Source organism: Sphaeramia orbicularis, chromosome 22 (assembly GCF_902148855.1).
Source record: "Sphaeramia orbicularis chromosome 22, fSphaOr1.1, whole genome shotgun sequence".
NCBI classification, from domain to species: Eukaryota; Metazoa; Chordata; class Actinopteri; order Kurtiformes; family Apogonidae; genus Sphaeramia; species Sphaeramia orbicularis.
Window position 1 is genome coordinate 51,040,785 of NC_043978.1, and position 21,137 is coordinate 51,061,921.

Below are 21,137 nucleotides of genomic sequence, written 5' to 3' on the forward strand. Positions count from 1 at the left end.
CTGTTGTCCCATGCCACCCTGCTAACACCTTTTGCTACCCCAGAGCAAAGCAACGGGACACTTCCCAGAACCACCAGTGGACCAACACCAAATGGAGTGTATGAAAAATGCCTCCACCCTGAAGACTTCCAAGCATGATGTTTTATCATTGAGCTCATCATCAGGCAGATTACTGTGGCTACAAACAGATGGATCTGCTTCATCTTTTGTCTGATGAAGCCTAAAAGAAAACCACTTATTGACCAAACTTTGAAAATATCAGGATTTTATTAGAAAACATGAACAGAACATGACATTATTGGTTATAAAAAAAAAAAGTACACACTCACATGAAGAACCATCCTATAACACCTGCACAAAGATAAAATAAATATCATAATGCTACTATTGATAAATACAGTACCTCATCTGATGCATATTCTTTTAACACATATTATTTGCTCTCTACATGCTTATGTGATTTTCAAGTCTTTTCAAGCTTTCAAGCATTGCTGTCAAAATCTGCGATTGTGTTAAGGCAACTCAAAACCTTGACTGAAATCTAAACATGTATTAATCTTCATCAAGTTCCACTGATAAACATTAATCTTTTGGGCATAATTGTGTCACATTATTGTGGCTGTGTTTACATTGAGACCATAATCAGTGTGGATTTATGTGAAACGCTTGTCAAATCTAGATGGAGACATGCAGTAAATATCAAGTAATGCAGGTTTTGGCCATGGCACAAGCAGAAGTCCAGTTTAGCCGCCAACCCCTGTCATCTCAACAACTTTCAGTCAGACTGGATTTGTCGGTCAAGAGGTGGATTTTTTTGTGCGCTGTAGAAGGCAGTTGTCCTGTCAGACTTGGCAGAGGTTGTAAGAGGCCACAGGTCGCTCCGTTACATTGTCTCCATCCACCTCAAACACAAAGTCGCAGCGGTGACTCATCAGAGGAGCCTCGGACAGCGCCACACTCTGATTGCCGAAGGAGATAACTGTGTCTCTCTGTGGAAGAAAAAAAACAACAGAAAACTTTGAGATTTTGAACACTGCAGGATCAACTGAACAGAGGTTTAGGGCCAGAATGTTTAAAAAAAAAAGTGATTAGGTAAAAAATAACACCCATCCCAGCTGTATTTATGTTTGATATGAGTTACTGGATTATTTTATGAATTCATAAATCTTTATTATTTGATATGATTACACTGGTCAACAAGAAATTTATTGTTTAAGTTTTTTGAGCTGCTTTAGGATAATTTTGGTGTGCTGAATCTAAAAATCACATTCATTTTGCTCAGTCAGGTCAACTTTCTGAACTATGCTACATATTGGCTTTTTAACATTTCTGCTTACATTTATGGGCATTTTCACATCATATGATACAAAATTCTTTCATATTTCTTGCAATAAACGAGTTCTGAAGATTTTACTTTTGCCAATTTATGATTAATGGTTTTTTTAATATTACAGGTGAATGAAATGGCTTCGACTAGAAGATCTAGCAAAAATAAGCCTGATGTATTCTGCTACAGTTTGTAACACTTAATAAATACATGGCGTTAGAAAATGATTTTTTTTTTCTCTTAAAACCTATTTTGGGTGAGAACTATATAAAAAAAAATCAACTGATAAAGTTACAAAAATGTAATCAATTTTGTGAGAAGATCAAATTTTTCAAAATCAAATTAACAAAAAAACCTGACCTGATTGAGAAAAACAGATGTCATTTTTGGATTTAGCAAGTCAATTTCCCTATGGGATGAATAAAGTATCTATCTATCTATCTATCTATCTATCTATCTATCTATCTATCTATCTATCTATCTATCTATCTATCTATCTATCTATCTATCTATCTATCTATCTATCTATCTATCTATCTATCTATCTATCTATCTATCTATCTATCTATCTATCTATCTATCTATCTATCTATCTATCTATCTATCTATCTATCTATCTATCTATCTATCTAAATGATCCATCCATAAATCTTAAGAGGTCATTGAACTGTTTAATAAAGGTGAACATTATCTAAATCATACACTATAATCTGGCCTTCATAGTCATCAGATCTTAAACCAGGTTCACTTCTGTTAAAGATCATCATCAAATGAGGGAATATCTGTTACTAGAATGGTATTCTTTTTTCCATACGGTTCACAGATTTGTAGAATCATTGCCAAAGTATACTGAAGCTGTTCTGGAGACATGTTATGAACCACCACTTTTACTGAAACATGTTTTATGGTTTTCGTGTGAACGTGTCCACCAATGTGTACCACAATGTGAATAAATGCAGATCGTACCCGTTTGGGACCCCCTCCGTTGCTGGCTGCATTGGCGGTGGTTGCAGAATTAGCTGCTCGCTCAAAATCCTTCCTACAAACATGAGCCATGATCCCAGCAGCTAAGGCATCACCGAGAACGTTGATCATCGTCCGGAACCGATCACTAATAATAAAACAGGAAAAGTATGATAAATTAAATAGATCTTCCAGCGTACAGATGTCTAAATAATAATAATAATAATAATAATAATAATAATACATTTTATTTATAAGCGCCTTTCAAGACACCCAAGGACACTGTACAACAAGATAAAACAAACAATCCATAAAATACAAGGAAATAAACAGATTAAAACAAATAATTACTATATATAGAAATGAAGTTGTAGAATGGAGAGTAGAGCTTATGGGGGGTCGGCTATTCTGAAAAGGTGAGTTTTGAGTCTGGATTTGAATGTGGGGAGAGAATCACAGTTATGGATGGATGGTGGGAGGGAGTTCCAGAGCTGAGGAGCAGAGCGGCTGAAGGCTCGGCCTCCCATGGTGCTGAGGCGGACAGGGGTACGGTGAGGTGGATAGAGGAGGAGGACCTGAGGGAACGGACTGGAGTGGCGACATGGAGGAGGTCTGACAGGTACTGAGGAGCGAGATTGTGGATGGATTTAAATGTGTACGGGAGGAGTTTGAATTCAGTTCTCTGTTTGATTGGGAGCCAGTGTAGTTCCTGGAGGATCGGGGTGATGTGGTGGTAGGAGGGGGTTTTGGTGATAATGCAGGGGGCAGAGTTGTGGACCAGTTGCAGCTTATGGAGGGACTAAATAATGCCAGAATAATTAAAGTGGGACTTACAGAACCCAGTCAATGGCCACAATTAGTGAAATATCAGCAGGCGGTAACCCCACAGATGTCAGGACAATCACCATGGTAACCAGACCAGCTTGAGGGATTCCAGCAGCACCAATGCTGGCAGCTGTTGCTGTAATACTGATTAAAACAAAGAAAAAAAAAATTACCATTAGATCACAAAAGTCATCGAAGGAGCAGGATGGGAGTGAGCAGCAGACTTTATTCTCACCTAATCGTGACCAACTGGCCAAAGTCCAAGTCATATTCATTGACCTGAGCGATAAAAATGGCTGCAACTGCCTCATACAGAGCAGTCCCGTCCATGTTTATGGTCGCTCCCACCGGCAGCACGAAACGAGCGATCTGCCGGTCCACGCCACAGTTCTCCAAGAGACACTTCATGGTGATGGGCAGAGTGGCAGAGCTGCAGAGGAAAAGGACATAAGCGGACAGGATACTCAGCAAATGATGTTTGGAGGCAACAAATATATATGTCGAGGCCCAAAACGGAATCTGGCCCGATTCAGAATCGGGCCGGCCCAGAATGGAATTCTATTCTAGGCCGGCCTAGAATGGAATCCTGCTGCTATAATGTTATTTTTATACCATGTTTAATGCAAATGATCCATAATTCCATAATTTGTCGTAATTTTACATTTTCAGTCTTACATACCTTGAGTAACTATTGTCAATTTCAGTCGATTTCACTGTACCATATATTGGTGGGGAGTACCACTAGGTTCTATTTGTAAATAAAGTGTATTATAGTTTACAATTAAAATGTTGTTTGTTTCATTTTTTTTTCACATATTTGCAAATTCCATGTATTGATTTTTGTAATAATTTAGATCATTTGCACTAAACATGGTATAAAAATAACATTATAGCAGCAGGATTCCATTCTAGACCGGCCTAGAATGGAATTCCATTCTGGGCCGGCCCAATTCTGAATCGGGCCAGATTCCGTTTTGGGCCTCGACATATACACATTCTTTACTCCAGAAGAAATACAGACAGTAAGAAGAGGTAATGGACTACTGTGAAAGTGAAAAAGTACAGGCTGTGAAATGGAGCACAGTGTCAATAAAAGTACGTTTTTACCGGCTAGTTAAGTGAAAAGTTAACTGAACTACTTACTATGTTCATATAAAGTGAAGACGATTCTGACAATAACTTTTCATCTTTGTCTTGTTACACTGTCTTCTTTTTACATCATAATTATCTTTTTGCATCCTTCTTTTTGTGACTGACATCCTTTTTTTCCCCCATTTTATTGTTTTCATCATGTTATGTCTTGTACTGTGTTTTTCTCTTGTCATATACACCACAGGATCATATTTTCTGTGTATTATTGTTCCCTTCATTTGGCTCCATTTGCTTGAAATTGTCTATTTTGAGGCGGTATATTGATAATTCTGCTCAAATGCAAACTAACAAGCAACAAAACCTACAAGTAATAAACCTGTTTTTACAATGTAGGGGTAGAAAGTACTGATATATGTCTAAGCTTATAGCTCATATTTACAAGAAAATGGAACCCACTTTGAAGGAGGCTAATTCAACCTGCATTCATGAAGTATAATGTTTACTGTTGATGTGTTTTACCTGGATGAAGTGGCCAAAGCAATGACCAGAGCCTGAAGCAATCCTCTGATATAGGCGAAGGGGTTTTTGCGGGTGAAGAAGAAGAAGAAGGCTGGCAGCAGGATGAGGCCATGCACAAACAGACCGGACAGGACTGTGATGAAGTACATGCCCAGCTTCTCTCCCAGGTGGGCCGGGTCGTGCATATCCAGGATCTTCCCTGCCACCAGGAACACAATGCCAAATGGGAAGTACCTGAATGAAGAAGCAGAGAAGAAAGGCATGGAAATAGGTTTGACTTTCAAATCAGGTTGGAATGGTGAAGTTTTGAACCCTCATGTTTTTGCTTTGGAATAAGATCCTCTACAATACAGTGTAGATGTTAAGTCACAGGTTTTCCTTATTCGTTCATTGTTAAGTCATACACTTTGAATTGACACAGCCCTAATATTATAACAGCCTTTCCTTCAGATGTGCAAACATCTTTTCCCTCTAAACCAGGTGTGTCAAACATATGGCCTGCGGGTCAGAACCAAGTCTTCAAAGACTTCAAATCCAGCCCACAGGATGAATTTATAAAGTCCAAAGATCACACAGAAGACACTGAGTCTTGTCATCTTGTTTTGATTCTACAGGCAAATGCTATATTTTCAGTTCCAGATGCCTGCTACTAAGTGTTTTATGTCTTTGTAGATCTGCTGTGATTTGTTGTTATGCACATATGTAAGTGATAAACTGAGGCATAATATTTTTTAAAACTGAGCTTAGTTTCTTAAGAAATTTCAGGCTGTTCATGGATGTTCCGGTTATTCACAAAAGGATAATTTATAAATATAAATATTTTCATGCTGCAACTTTACTTGTTTTGCACTAAAACAAAGAGAAAAAGTTGGTGTGTCATCATTTATAAGTTATTACCTCCACCAAGGAGGTTCTGTTTTTGTCGGCGTTGGTTTGTCTGTTTGTCTGTGTGCAAGATAACTCAAAAAGTTATGGACGGATTTGGATGAAAATTTCAGGAAATGTTGACACTGGCACAAGGAACAAATGATTAAATTTTGGTGGTGATCGGGGGTGGGGGTGGGGGGGACCACTGATCTGCTTTGGTGGAGGTCTGCGCCCTATGAGTGCTTTTCTAGAAAAGACAGCGCAGACCTCCGCCAAGGCAGATTAGTGCCCCCCCCATCACCACCAAAATTGAATCAATTGAATCATTTGTTCCTTGTCCCAGTATCAACATTTCCTGAAATTTTCCTCCAAATCTGGAACACTGATCTGCCTTGGCGGAGGTCTGCACTCTCTGAGTGCTTCTAGTTATACTAGTATTTTTGGTCAAATTGGGCTGTATGTGGTTCCTAAACTAAAGTGGGTTTGACATCCATGTTCGGAACCAGGGGCCACCGACCATGTATCCCTCTTCCAAAACACCTGATTCAAATGATGAGCCTATCATCCAGCTCTGCAGAAGCCTGATAGAGACCGTCAGGTATGCTGGAAGAGGGAAACATCTAAAACATGCAGGATAGTACATATGGATGACAGGGATGGTGACCCCTGCTCTAAACCATCCCATAGCAGATACAGCTGGGTAAAAGAGCTAACACACTTATGTCTCAGATATGATTATGCACCTGTCTGAAAGTAAAAGCAAACACATTCATATTCAACTGGTTTTTCATCCTTCTGCATCTCTTTCTTCTAAGTTACAAATGTCAACACGTAACATGTCCCTCAGCTGAGATACAAATCACACATCCAAATGTGTGAAAATGTGGCGCAAAATGTACTCTGACTTTTCTTAGCATCTTGAGTATTCAGGACATCAACAGTCACATGTCATGTCCAATGGGAGGACGACTTGGAATTCATAAAACACACTCCATTTTAGTGGCATCAACACCATCAGTACAGGTTTCTCATGAAGGTGGTGGCAAAAATAATACAGGAAACCTCCCCACCAGCAGTGTTTGCAGATCAGATCATCTCTAACTAATCTCATTTGTAGAAGTGCCTCAGTGCTCCATTCACACAAGTGTAATCCCACAGTCAACTCGTCTTCCTGTCTTAATCAGCTCTCATGTCGAGGAGTGAGGACACCACACCAGCAGTGACAGTGTACTACTGTGACGTGTATTTTTAGATATAATCTGCCTGGACGTCGGGAACATCAGACTTACGTATGTGGCACAGTAGAATGTTTTCGAAGGTGCACATTTTACTCACCACATGGCTGCGTTAATGATCTTCATGACGCATTCGTTGATGCACTGGCACACGTTGACTAGTGGCGCTCCACGTTCTCCCATTTTCCCCAGCAGCAGACCTGAAAGCATCATATTCAACAGTATGTCATGTACACTGTTAATGAAGCCAATTAGCATCAAACAATTACAAACCCTATAGGAACATGCAATGCAGTGATGATATTTTCAAAGTTTTACTGACCAACTTCATTGTATTATGGAAGAAATTCACACTTTAAGGCCTGAACAAGACTCAAAAAAGTTGTGTGAAAGATGTGTCTTACATCACATCATATTACCTTTTCTCAGACTGTCTGAGACTCTGAATTTTTTCATAATAGTATGTACAGTAGATGATGAAAAATTAAAATTCTTGACATTTTTGAGGTGAGAAATATTCTTTTTGAAGTGACTGCAAATCCCTCATGACGTGTGTCACAAAGTACTGAGGCACAGTTCAACTTTGTTAAAGATTCAGCTTTTGGTAAACGATGCTTTTGTGTCAAATCATGATCCATTCATCTGTTACAAATCATCCTGCTGTTGGTGGAGTTTGACAGAACAGTGTTGCTTGTATATCCTAAAAACTTTTTGGTCTGATTGTTTCTCTGTCCCTACTGCCTTTTGAGTGCGTTGCACACATCAAGATCTAAATTTGTTTAATGACTGGTACAAACACTGAAAATACTTCCTTTGTAGTTTTGCCAGTTAAATAAGAGTTACAGAGAATGTAATTAAGTAATTTTCTCTAATGTTCCATAAATGAATGGATGGATGGATGGATGGATGGATGGATGGATGGATGGATGGATGGATGGATGGATGGATAGATGGATAGATAGATAGATAGATAGATAGATAGATAGATAGATAGATAGATAGATAGATAGATAGATAGATAGATAGATAGATAGATAGATAGATAGATAGATAGATAGATAACCGCTGCAGCTGTCTCACCCATAGTGGCTGAGAAGATGACTATCCCCAGTACGTTCATGCCTTTGCTGGTGCTGGGGACGATCTTGTACTTGATGTCCGGTGCAGGGGTGATCTCCAGGAAGACCGGGTGGCCCAGACGGGGGTTGTGGTAGTCAGGCATGACATACACATAGTTGGCCTGAGAGTCTTGTCCGTTACCGTTCTGCACAATGGGTACCAGGTCTGTTCGATACTACATCGGGAACAGAAAGAACAACACAGAGATGGATTATTATAGACTGACTTTTGTTTTTTATCAAAATAATTGTACGGTTTAGAAGTTTGATGCTTTTAAGATGCAGCTTGTGTCATCACTTTGATAACTTACCTGCTGAAAAGTTGCCTCTATTAGATTTGATGGGATCATATTCCTGTAAGACAAAATATTAGATTGTAAAACTTTGGTTAAAAAGAATATAAGCATATTTTAATATTGATAATACTCTTTAGGTTTTGTTGTGTATGTTTTATTATATTAGCTTCTTTTTAATATTTTATAGATGTTATTTGAAGAATGTTTATTCCTGTGCAACACTAGTCGGTAATTTTTATTTCTGTCTTTTAGTCTCTTATTCTATTAATTAGGGATGACCCGATATTGGCGTAAAAATGTAGTATCGGTGAATATCGTTATCGTTTTTTTTTGCCTATCATTAAAACCGATAAAATAATGCCTTGATTTTGCCAGCATTTACCGATGCGTAAATGAAGCATTGTTTGTAGCTGAAAGAAATGTGCAGTTTTCAAAATTGTTCAGTAGAGTTGCCACACTGTAATAGACTCATGGAGGGAGGGAGAGAAAATAAATAAATATGGCATTTTTTTCCACAACTTAAGTTGAAGTATGTATCCCACTGGAAGAAAAATCCAAGGCACTCTCTTTCAACATTAAAATGCCTTTATTATCATGGTATGGTCATATCTAGACCTAGGTTTTGACTTCCTGATGAAGGCTTGAAGCTGAAATGCATTGAAGTTTTTTTAGGTCTAGATATTTAACCATTTAATTTTCGTAATTTTAGGGGAAGCCGAGCTTCCCTTGCAGTCTGTGAGAAATCGCCACTGGTTGACACTCAGAAGAGGAATGGCAACCTGATAAAATCTGAGGTCTGCTGTGGATGAATCAGAAACAGATGCTCATATGTTAATGTGAGTTTGAAGGTGCGCAGTCAGAGGGAAGGATGTTATTTATAGAGTGCACCAGCAGTGAAGCTAAACCCACTGTGCAAAACCACGTAAGAGGACTGTAATATACACCTGACCTTTGGCTCACAGCAGCAGAGACACACCAACATCAGTGTGTGGATCTCCAAAATAATCAGATTTAAGTTGAGGGTATTAGCGGACCTCTGACATGAATGGTGCTGAGGTAAGCCAGAGTCCACAGAGCAGACGCAGAGCAGCCTCTGTGTACAGGGACCACGGAGGAAATACAGGATTAACTGATCACACTTAATTGACAACTCTATTCTTAGCTGACCTGCTGCTGTAAGAGTGACGCTGCACTCTGGGATTTGGGCCGAACACCTTCCCTGGAAACACTGGTACGACTGCCTCGTGAAAGTATAGAGGTTTTTTTTTTAAATTGTGTTTGTATTTATCTGTTTGTTTTTTAATGTGGACCATGAGTCTGAAATAAAGCTTATCTATCTATCTATCTATCTATCTATCTATCTATCTATCTATCTATCTATCTATCTATCTATCTATCTATCTATCTATCTATCTATCTATCTATCTATCTATCTATCTATCTATCTATCTATCTATCTATCTATCTATCTGTCTGTCTGTCTGTCTGTCTGTCTGTCTGTCTGTCTGTCTGTCTGTCTGTCTGTCTGTCTGTCTGTCTGTCTGTCTGTCTGTCTGTCACATGTGAGTTTGAAGGTGCGCAGTCAGAGGGAAAGGATGACATGTGACATTAAGCGCACATTCATAAGACATTATAATGCATTTATAATGCTTTATAAAAGTCATTACAACAGTTTATGATCATGTACAACAACTTATACCAAGGTTAATAAAGTATTATAAGTGTAGGCATAAAGTATTATAAATTCAGCTTTCATAATGTTTTATACATCCACACCAAAGCAGTGTGAAGGAATTTATTTTTTTAGGTGGGGAACTTTCATTAGGTTTTGTCACTGGTCTCTATACCCATCTATTTTAGGGATTTCATATTTATTTAAAAAAAAAAAAAAAAAAAAAAAAAAAAGTATGTGTTTGAATTTACAAAGATTTAGAACTGCCACATTATTTTTTATTTATGTACAAAGCAACATGTAACACTTCTATTTACTCTGTTCTTTTAGTGTTTTGTTTTTGCAAAATAGTTATTCAGAACACTTCGATGTGTAATTTTGGACTTACACTTTACTTAGAACCAGCAGACACTGCTCATAAGTCATCATACTTGTGTTATAATATCATCAGTCCTCCTGTAACTTATTATTGATTTTTATAAAGCATTATTCAGTTTCAGAAACTACATGTCACAGCAGTTCTCTGTGTCTTTATAACTGGCTAGATTTATGATGGTTAGAATGTATTTTGTAACCCAGGACTGGAGATTCTTCCCACAAACACTTGTCACTTCGGTATGGATGTAGAAAACATTATGAAAGCTGAATTTATAATACATTAGGCCTACACTTATAATACTTTATTAACCTTGGTATAGTTTTCATACATGATCATAAACTGTTGTAATGACTTTTATAAAGTATTATAAATGCATTATAATGTCTTATGAATGTACGCTTCATGCATTATAAGCTAGACCTTCAAGTAAAGTGTTACCGAAAAAATTCCTTTTCAGCAAAATTTATCATCAATTCAACATGTACATTGGTTTTAGTAGTGAATCAATGCTGTAGAAGATGACAGTGTTTCCATGTTCACTATGGAGCCTCTAAACATCCAAATAATACACATCTGAAGGCGCTGAAAAGCTGAGAAATTGCATCTTACCTGTATTATATACATGTGTCGATAGGATTAGTGGTTCAAAAGTTATGAAACATTTTAAATCAGTCTATACTTCGGGTTTGAACAAGTCTGAACTGGATTTTTACTGGTTTTAATTGGTCTGCACCGGTTTTCCTCAGCTTATAGAGGATGTTACTGTGTAAATCCAGTTTATGAAAAACAACACTAACAAGATAAAGAGGGGAAATCTGTAATCCCCTGCTGCCTTCCTGCAAAATTCTTACACAGGTTTGTGTGGAAAATGTTTTTCCCAGGCACTGGGTCTTTTCTAATAATAGCAGAGACCCTGATCTTGATCTCTGTGACCTGAGCCTGATTTGTCTTCCTGTACTTTCTTTATCATTACCTGTCTAAAAAAAGAAAGCTGGGGTAGATCTTCCCCTAGTTTTACAGAGAGAAGGGAGAATATGTAAGACATGACTAAATATGGGTCTTCTATGTTAAGGAGATAATTAAAACTGACATGTTGTGGTGTTAATGGAGTAATATGGGCTGCATTTGTGAAGTGTTTACGGGTACTCTGAGTTATTTACATTCAGTGTGTTCACTTGCACAATAATATTCAACTTTTATTCTGAATTACCCAAATACAGTATGCTGAACTAAGTGTATTCTGTTTGCATATTTTGACTTAGTCCTTTTTCCAACTAGCACATGTGTAATATTCTATTTTAAGAGGATTCTTCGGTGCATTGGGAATATCTCATTTATGGGTTTTATTGTAGGTGTAGATACAGAGATGTACGTCAAAATAAAAATCCAATCAGAAGAACACTTGCTTTTAAAGATTATGACACTGGATACAGGGTGGTGGTGGTGGGTTTGAGCAAATATGGAAAAGCTAACTTTTTCTAGAAGATTTTTTGAAGAAATGAAAGTGGCAAGCTTATTCACACAGTGGACTCCAGTGGAAACACTCTGAAACTTTTCAACTGGGACTCTTTTGTCTCTCTCTCTCTCTCTCTCTCTCTCTCTCTCTCTCTCTCTCTCTCTCTACATATATATATATATATATATATATATATATATATATATATATATATATATATATATATATATATATATATATATATATATATATATATGCCATGCATGTATTACTGCATGTAAATGTAATCAGTGTACTTCCATCCTGTTCTTTCCTGTTCCAGTGAAACCAGAGGTCATTAGGTCTGACCTGATACTCTGGTTTTAAAAGGTCTGTGCTGGTTTTAGTTGGATTTGAAAGGGTCTTACAAAGTAAATCCTAGTCATGAAAAACAACACTAAGAAGATAAAGTTGAAAATCTGTAATCTCCCAAAGCCATCCTACCCAAAACTGTAGGTATAAAATACTTTTCCAAGAATGGTTGAAGACCTCAGTGATGCAACTTGAGTGGAAATCCCCTGGGACACATGTAGCAAATTGAAGAAGGGGAAAAAAGCTGTCGGACTCTACTGTTCTTTTCAGAGGATGACGTCTTAATTCATTTTGTTTCAAGGTCAGAGGTCAGATATAGACGTAATATATCGGCTGCCGTGGGGTCAGACTCAGAGTCCTTGGGCATTTTAAGGAGGTAAATTTCACATTTCCTGTACTAGCTTTGCAGTACTTGTGTGAGCGTCGTACCTGATGAGGTCCAGTAGCGCGTCGGCGGACGTCATCACAGGCCCTGAGCTTGAATGGTGTCCCTCCTTCTCAGAGCCGGTTCCTGGATGAATGATGAGCACCAGCACAATGCCGACAATGACAGCTATGAAGGTCGTCCACAGGTAGTAGGTGACGGTCAGCACTCCGAGTCGACCACTTGCCTTTGTGTCCATGGCTGACAGGCCAGACATGAGACTGGATGAGAGAACAGGAGAGGAATAACATTTGGATTCAATCAGTTCAGTCATTGTATAAGTCAATTAAAATGGACTTTTTATAGAGAGTTTTATTTTCATTTGTTTAGATTAAAACATTTCATTTTTACATCTGCTGCTGAGAAATATTAAAACTTTTGATTCACATGTTTATTGTTTGAACATAGATTCTACATAAAAATGGACGCAAAACCCTCTCATGGTGACTCATAGCTCCAGAACAGGTCAGACATCCTCCCTCCTATCCTCTACAACACTTTAACTTAAACTAAAAACTTGTAAAAGATTATTTCAGATTTTAAGGTACGTTTCATGAGACTCATTTGTATCCAGATCATCCTCCTTCTGATCAGATTTGGTTTCAATAAGTTATTTGATGTTCAAAAAAACAGGTGATTACGACAGCTATAAAGACAAATCTCGGTCCAGATTCCATCCATCCCTTTGCATCTGCAAATTCAGACTCAAATTGTGTCACACAGGCAACATGGTAGCTGTTATAACTGTGGGGTTTGGACTTCATTTTTAGTCAGAGGACATTTCTCTAAGTCACGGAAGAATCCATAAAAGCTTCATTTATATAAAGGTGCATCATCAAATTTTGCTGAAGGATGATTCCAATGTCAAGGATCCTACTGAGCACATCACTCAGAGAATTTTGATGGACGCTTTTACAAATCCACTTCACTATTTTTTAAGCACCCAGAATTATATACACACATATTTTAAAAGTCCTACTAAATGACAACAAGTCAACCTATCCCACTGTGCAATGTGCCCTTAAATATAACCATGGTGTGTTATTTGGTCTGACAAGTTTATTTATGGAAAATAGCACATATTGTACACAACGTAAATCCAATGTGCTTCTTTGTGATTAAATGGAGGAAAATTTATACCAAGTGCTTGAATAAGAAAGGATAGAAATAAAGAAAAGAAAGTACAGAGGACATGAAATCATAGTAAAAGAGAAGGAAAGGACACATAAGACTTATAATAAGAATTAAGTCAGATTTATACTGTGTTTGCACAAATTTGAAATCATATGTACATGAAAATAGAACTACAACCTGGATATAAAAACGAAAACACTACATCACTTTTATCAATCCTAAATCCTGTCACTGTGACTTTATAGTAATTCATTACATTATCTGATTCAGTTTGTGAGGCACTGATAGTTAAATGTAGGCGTTGTTTAACCCTTTCATGCACGAATTATGAGAACCTTAATCACTTTTTTTTTTTCCTGAGTGTTTTTATTCCTCTTTAGGCATGAAAAAAACAGTGCGATTGAAAATTTTCTTCAGAAAAAAAAATTAAAAATAAATAAATAATAAAAATAACTAACTAACTAAATAAATAAATAAAAAATACATTAAAAAATAATAATGAAAAAAAAAAAACATCTAATGAACCTATTTTTCACGAAGTTGCAAAAACGTCCACTCAGCTGGACACCACACGTTTAATTTTTGATGCACAGAAACATGTATTTACTGATAAATTGTGTGAAAACTCTGGGGAGGGGTTGTGATTCTTGGGGTTTATGCTCAGGAGAGATCTACATAATGTTACCAATTCATGTCAGAAAAGATATGTAGTGTCTTAAAACTTTAATAAAGATATGTGTAAAAAAAAAAAAAAAATTAATTAAAAAAAAAAAAATCCATGAATATACAAGAGAACAGCTGTAGTCTAGCTGTCCACTGTAGTGACCACTATGCATGAAAGGGTTAATAATGAAATAGGCAGTGGGATCAGTGACACAGCATGCATGTTCACGAAACTGGTCTGTTCTTGGATACACTATTTCAGGGGTTTTGAAGGAAAGCCTTGACTAACAAGAAGGAATACTTGACTTTAAGAAGCAGATTAGCTCTTTGACATATCATTCATACCAAACAGTTAGAGAATAAATAGAAAAATCACCTGTTACTGAGCTATTACAGCTTAAAATGTACCAGGACATGTTAAAATACAGGCACATTTGGGGCTTTATACCGTCACAAACACTGGAATAGGCTGAGTCAAGTCATCAGCCGGCTTTTCTTCTCATCTTCATGACTTACATGTTAACACTGCAGTCTGTGCAGGGATGGCTCTAACCTTTCGAAGACTACCATAATAACAAGCCAAATTTCTCTGTGTTGTTTTTGCAATTCAAGTTGTTAAATCCTCGGTACTACTGTGGTTCAGCTCTCCGTTTAAATAGGGTCCTGATCTCACGTAGCTAAACTGGGGTCTTACCCTCACGCACTAACCCGTACAGATACTACTTAGCTGAACAAATTTTGAAACACTCGCCTGTCTTCTAACTACCTTTAATTCCAACCTCTGCCCTGCTAACTTTGGTACCAGAACTGCCAGGAGAAACCCACTCTGTGGTCAGTAATAATACCAGCCCAGTTGGTTGTGGTAGCTGTTTCACATGGATTTAGTGCACTTGTTACACGACAGGTAATTTAAAGGCCAGGAATGGAAGGCCCTAGGGACACATAAATGGTAGGTGGACTAAGGTTAAGATACCTTTAGGACCTTTAGATGTTATGCACACATAAACCTAATGTTTTACATTCACCAACATAATATAACACATTGGGAATAATTCAAGGAGAATTTAGAATTTACTTTTTATAAATTTAATGTAGGCAATTTTAGCAAAGCAAAGCATATGCATGAATTATCTTTCAATCAATAATAAATCTATAAACTGAAGCTCTGAATCTAAAACTAAACTTCCTCTAACTTCTTACTCCTATCACATCCCGGTTGTTCACCCTCATCCCATCAGTTCAGTCTTTTGAGTCCTTTAAAGGGTCCCAGTTGTTGCATAGCTCATAATCCTCAAGGGCAGAAAAATAAAAATAAAAATAAAAATGTTATTAAAAGTCTCTTTTCTTCAATCAAAAACTGGAAGAAAATCAAAATCGGAAAAATTTGATCAAATAAAAATAATTATTTCTCTAACTTATGGAAAAAGTAAGAACTACAGAAAATGACGTTTTTGCACCTTTTTTCAGGAAGAACTTCAAGTGAGAAAATGTACAAACTGAAAACAAACTGTGGGTGTGAGTGTATGGAATAAATCAAACATAATAGTATGATTTATGAATGATATATCTCTAATTGTCTTCAGTTTAAGGATGTTACTCAGTCATGGGATATGTTATCATGGTTCTCTGATCCTATAGCTTTGTTGAGAGCATCATAAAAGATCGCAGATTTAATCAAACAGACGCTGGGCTGTACATGAGTCTTCATACCTGGAGGTGATGAGAGGCAGGATCAACATCTTTAACATCCTCATCAGAAGTTCTCCCGGGAAGGAGAAGTAAATCTTTGCCTACGAGAGACAGAGAAACACATGAAACAAGCTCTATTTCAGTGTATGTTCAACAGGGATTTACTATTACTCTGTAACATCTTCGATATAATGACCCTGAGCATAAGAAAAGGACTGCCTGTTCAATCTCATCCACTCTCATCTACCTTCTCTTGTGTGCTTTCTTTTGTCCGTATTTGTCTCTGTATTTGTTCTTTGATTACACTGGTCAACAACAAATTTATTGTTTCAGTTTTTTGAGCTGATTTAGGATAATTTTGGTGTGCTGAATCCAAAAATCACATTAATTTTGCTCAATCAGGTCAACTTTCTGAACTATGCTACATATTGGCTTTTTAACATTTTTGCTTACATTTCTGGGCATTTTCACATCATATGATACAAAATTCTTTCATATTTCTTGCAATAAACAAGTTCTGAAGATTTTACTTTTGCCAATTTATGATTAATGTTTTTTTAATATTACAGGTGAATGAAATGGCTTCAACTAGAAGATCTTGCAAAAATAAGCCTGACGTATTCTGCTACATCTGCGGTGAATACATAATAAATAATAAATACATCCTGTTAGAAAATGATTTTTTTTCTCTTAAAACCTATTTTGGGTGAGAACTATATAAAAAATCAACTGATAAAGTCACAAAAACGTAATCAATTTTGTGAGAAGATCAAATTTTTCTAAATCAAATTAGCAAAAAAACCTGACCTGATTGAGAAAAACAGATGTCATTTTTGGATTTAGCGGTGCAAAATGGTCCTAATTCAGTTGAAAAAACCTAGACAACTTGCAAAAAACATTTTTTTGTAACCCAGTGTTACCATTTAGTATTAACTCTGTATCTGTCTACCCGTTTGATGTATGTTTGTCCCTTGGTTGTTTATTGTAAAGCGTCTTTGAGTACTTAGAAAAGCGCTATATAAAACCGATGTATTATTATTATTATTATTATTATTATTATTATTATTATTTATTTATTTATTTATTTATTTATTTATTTATTTATTTATTTTCTGCATGATGTTTTGCATGCCTTTCATTATTAATGCTTTTGGTTGTTACAGATATTTTTTTCTTTGCTAAATAGAACATAATGTAATGTAACTTGCCAGCTTATGTGCATTACTTATTACACTAATTAATTGTTCGACTGCCAAAGAGCACATGCTACTTGATCCTTTTAGAGCATCTTACATCACAGGAGCCCAGTGTCAGGAGAACCTGTAGCTGAGGAATAGTGATAGCAACTAAATGTTTGATGAAACATTTATATGTAATTAACAACTTATAAAACCTCTTTTCTATTTCAGTTGAGTCCAGTAAGACACAAACGAGCAGATACAAATACAGTGATGTATGAAAGAAAACAGATTTGTGAAAAAAAAAACACTGATAAGCCGTCAACGAGTTAATCCCAGACACCAAGTAAATAACATTATAAAACTATTAAAACCTATCTTAAACCTAACACCTATGCCTCACCTCCGCTACTGAAAACCATAACAGACTTAACGATCCAGAGATTTGATTAATTTATCAGTTGAACCATCAGTTAAATGGGTGAGATGCACTAGATAAATCGAAATAAAAGAACATTTCTACAGTACGTATATTTGAAGAATTTGAAGTCCAGAAATGTAGTGTGGATGGAGCCACCATGATGTCTTCCATTGGTTTTTGGACTTTTGTTTTGAAACCAGGACTTTCCATTTTAAGTGTTGCTGTCTTGCCTCATGCTAAATTCTTGGCAGAGCTAGAGAAGTGCAAGGGATGATGGATGCACTGATACTAAATGCTACTCTGTTACTAACTTAACCTGTTAAACCCTGACCATATTTTCAGGGGAAAAACGCCTAAACAGACATACCCAAAGTAAATGAAGAATTACTTCACAATAATAAGGTTCATATGGATGTTCTTGGTGTCTGTGGACATTTACAGACCTCACAGAATCTATTCCCATTGTCTAAAATATTGTATCTATTCCTATGCCTGAGTAAACTGTAACAAACTAAAAGAGAAATTGGAATTTTTTTATCCTCGCCTGTTTTTTTTTTTTTTGGCTGGATTGACGATGATATGCATAAATTAATTGTTCATGTTTGAGATTTTTAATAGCGTATATTTCACCCCACAAAGATTAAAAATCATGTTTGAACATTAAAGTTTGCACTAAAATACACTTTTGATGTACTTTTATTAACATTAGGGTCTAAACTTTGAGCAAAAGTTGAAAAAAACAATTAATTGTCCTGATTTATTATATTTTATAGTAGATGAATATTAATATAATTTTTTCGGCCTGCAGGCGGGCTGATAGGGCTAAATTAATAAAACAGTGAATGTCATGAGGAGTTACAGAATCCTTTGATGGCAATGCTACTGTAATAACTGCAACTACAGCTGAGCTCTCTGTCTTTTCAATCACTCTTTAATCAGGCTCAACATGTGAGTGAACCTTTATACTAACATATCAAGTCTTCTTTTTCAACTAAAATCACCAGCAGAAGAAATGATTTAACCATGGCCCACCAGAACACTTACACTGGTCTACAAGGAAAATGCTTCCAGAATAAAAGTAATGAAATTTTACTGCATGAGAGTCACTGATAAAGAAAAAACAAGTCAAAAATGCTGGTTGGCTGAACTTTCCAAGATACAGCCTTGGGTCAAAATGTGAAATTCAAGAATTAACGAGAGAATGGGTTTGACTCAAAAGGAATATTTGTCTCAGAGCTACAAGATCTACTTCAAAACACTGTCTGCACATTAGAATACATTCACTTTACAGGTTCTGTTTAGTGGAAGATTTATAAAACTATTATATAAATGTACATAAACCAATATATATGTGTAATAACACTTAATCATATACCTTGAAAACATCAGCAAACCGGCACTTTTGTCATTTATTTTCCAACTAATCTTAATAAAATACGTAACATTTAGCACATTTAATCTCTGAAGCAAATCATTTCTAAAAAATTGTAGACCAGTGTTATTAGAAAGTCGCAATAAAATTAATGAGACCAGACTGATTCCGAAAAAATTAAAGGCTTACAATTTTTATAGAGAAATTCTGTGTAAGTCTTTGGAAGCCAGCATATATGTAGTGGCTGCCAGCGGTATTATCAAACATACTTGTGCACATAGTTCAGCAGAAACCACTGTCTTATTGAAAACAATCTCAGTCTCATTCCACTCTACAAACCACATTATGACTCATATATTTAAGTGTAGATGTGTTTTTATTCATTCTAGTCTGTAGTCATTTTAAATAGACATTCTTTACCAAAGCTGTGCATGCTCTGAGTTTGTACTTGTATTTATATCCCTTGTCCTTTTACATAACTGGTTTTAACTGTAACCACAATACTTTGTTTAACCCTGTCATACATGACTTATGAGAACCTTTATCGAGATTTTTTTCCTGAGTGCTTTTTTCATGCCTAAAGAGGAATAAAAACACTCGGGGGGAAAAAAATCTCGAAAAAACAACGTGACTGAAATTTTTTTTATTAACCTATTTTTCATGGAATTGCAAAAATGTCCACTCAGCTGGTTACCATGCATTTAGTTTTTGAAGCATAGAACCATGTATTTACTGATATACTGTGTGAAAACTATGAAATATATCCAATTTTTATTTTTATTTTTTTAACGTTGCTAATTGGATGTTTTGTCACATTTTAACATACTCTAATACTAGTTATTACTCAATTTATGGAGATAATATGCAAAAAAAAAAAACCCAAACTTTTGGTTGTTCATTGCAATCTAATAACAATAACATTTTTACACTCAAACATGTTAGTGCAGATCAGGTTTATCTAGAACAGCAAAGTTACAGTAATGGAATGAATTGCAGTGTATTATGGGATGATGCATAATCGTCCAGTGTGTCGGCTGATATGGAACTAAAACAACAAAACCCATGAATATACAAGAGAACAGCTGGAGAAGAACTGTCCACTGGAGTGACCAGTATGCATGAAAGGGTTAAAATGATAATTCCCTCCAAAGTTAATGAAGTGATGAAACTAAGTCCAATCATAATTATGTTTTTGTTAAAAATTCATTCATTTCTCAGCCTTACCTGTGTGGACAGGTTAAATGACCTGAGGACAAACCCCAGCACACATCCGGTCACTACAGCAAAGACGGAGAGGGTCAACAGGCCGTTCCTCTTGCAGTAGTCCTTTACGTATACCCTGATTTTTATCGAAACCATACTCTTCAATGAATTCTTCAACTTCTCCATCTTGAGTCTCTAAATCTGTGGCCAGAGCCCCCCCCTCCCCAGAATAATCAAAGATAAATATCCAGTGGATTCTCCTGCTGAGTGAGGTATATGTTTTTCCTCAAGGTCTGATGTGTGGCAAAGTCACCGGTGGATCTGATCAAATGTCACCACACTCTGACAGTGAAAAGTCAAAGAGAGAGCGAGAGAGAGAGAGAGAGAGAGAGAGAGGAAGTTGACTAACTGATTCCTGGTAAAAGGATTATCCTGATGTCCAGTGCTTCTCTACTGTCACTGTGGCGTAAAGAGGCTAAACATCAGCACAGATTAGCTCCCCCATTCATAGCTCATTAGGAGATATTATAGCTGCCTTCAGCTCCTCCCATTCATAAAACAGATGCCTGACCTCAGTGACTTGGAGTTGTAATGGCAAAATTACTTATATCCATATATATTCATTTATATATTCATGTATTTCATATATCATATAGGTTTGTAACTTTATTTCAGATAGTGTGACTTCTTCTGTGTTGTGTCCAGAGTAGAAGGTCAGGCCAACACCTGAGTAGCATAGAGAAGATTTCTCACAGGGGTCCTGACACTGGCCAAAACACTTTCTACACATCATAATTTTCTCATGGGAGACAGAAGACTACATTATGATTTGTATTTTTGGGTTCAGACCATCTCAGTCTTTTGTCGGAGTGATAACTCTTTCTATAGAGCTCCAAATAAAGTGATTTCTTTGACACTGAACGTTTGAACTTATCCTTCTTTATTGAAGACGA

The 21,137-nt window shown here is 36.5% G+C and overlaps 1 protein-coding gene across 1 annotated transcript; it reads right to left on the minus strand.

Moving 5' to 3' along the window:
• Window positions 1-465: 465 nt before the first annotated feature.
• On the minus strand, window positions 466-20,533 carry slc1a8b (solute carrier family 1 member 8b). The gene is made up of 11 exons (XM_030127137.1): window positions 20,206-20,533; window positions 16,032-16,111; window positions 12,530-12,745; window positions 8,258-8,300; window positions 7,909-8,122; window positions 6,929-7,028; window positions 4,727-4,960; window positions 3,351-3,545; window positions 3,125-3,259; window positions 2,294-2,438; window positions 466-989 (listed from the first exon to the last, which is right to left on the minus strand). The coding sequence occupies exons 1-11, from the start codon at window positions 20,368-20,370 to the stop codon at window positions 843-845; spliced, it is 1,674 nt and encodes a 557-aa protein (XP_029982997.1). The 5' UTR covers window positions 20,371-20,533; the 3' UTR covers window positions 466-842.
• Window positions 20,534-21,137: the final 604 nt, after the last annotated feature.

Excerpts from the sequence above, each read along its gene's own strand:
- slc1a8b (XM_030127137.1), bottom strand. The coding sequence starts at position 20,370 with ATGGAGAAGTTGAAGAATTCATTGAAGAGTATGGTTTCGATAAAAATC. Across the intron at positions 12,746-16,031 it reads CTGCCTCTCATCACCTCCAG|TCTCATGTCTGGCCTGTCAG; the intron begins GTATGAAGACTC and ends TCTCTCATCCAG. Across the intron at positions 990-2,293 it reads ACGGAGGGGGTCCCAAACGG|AGAGACACAGTTATCTCCTT; the intron begins GTACGATCTGCA and ends TTTCTTCCACAG.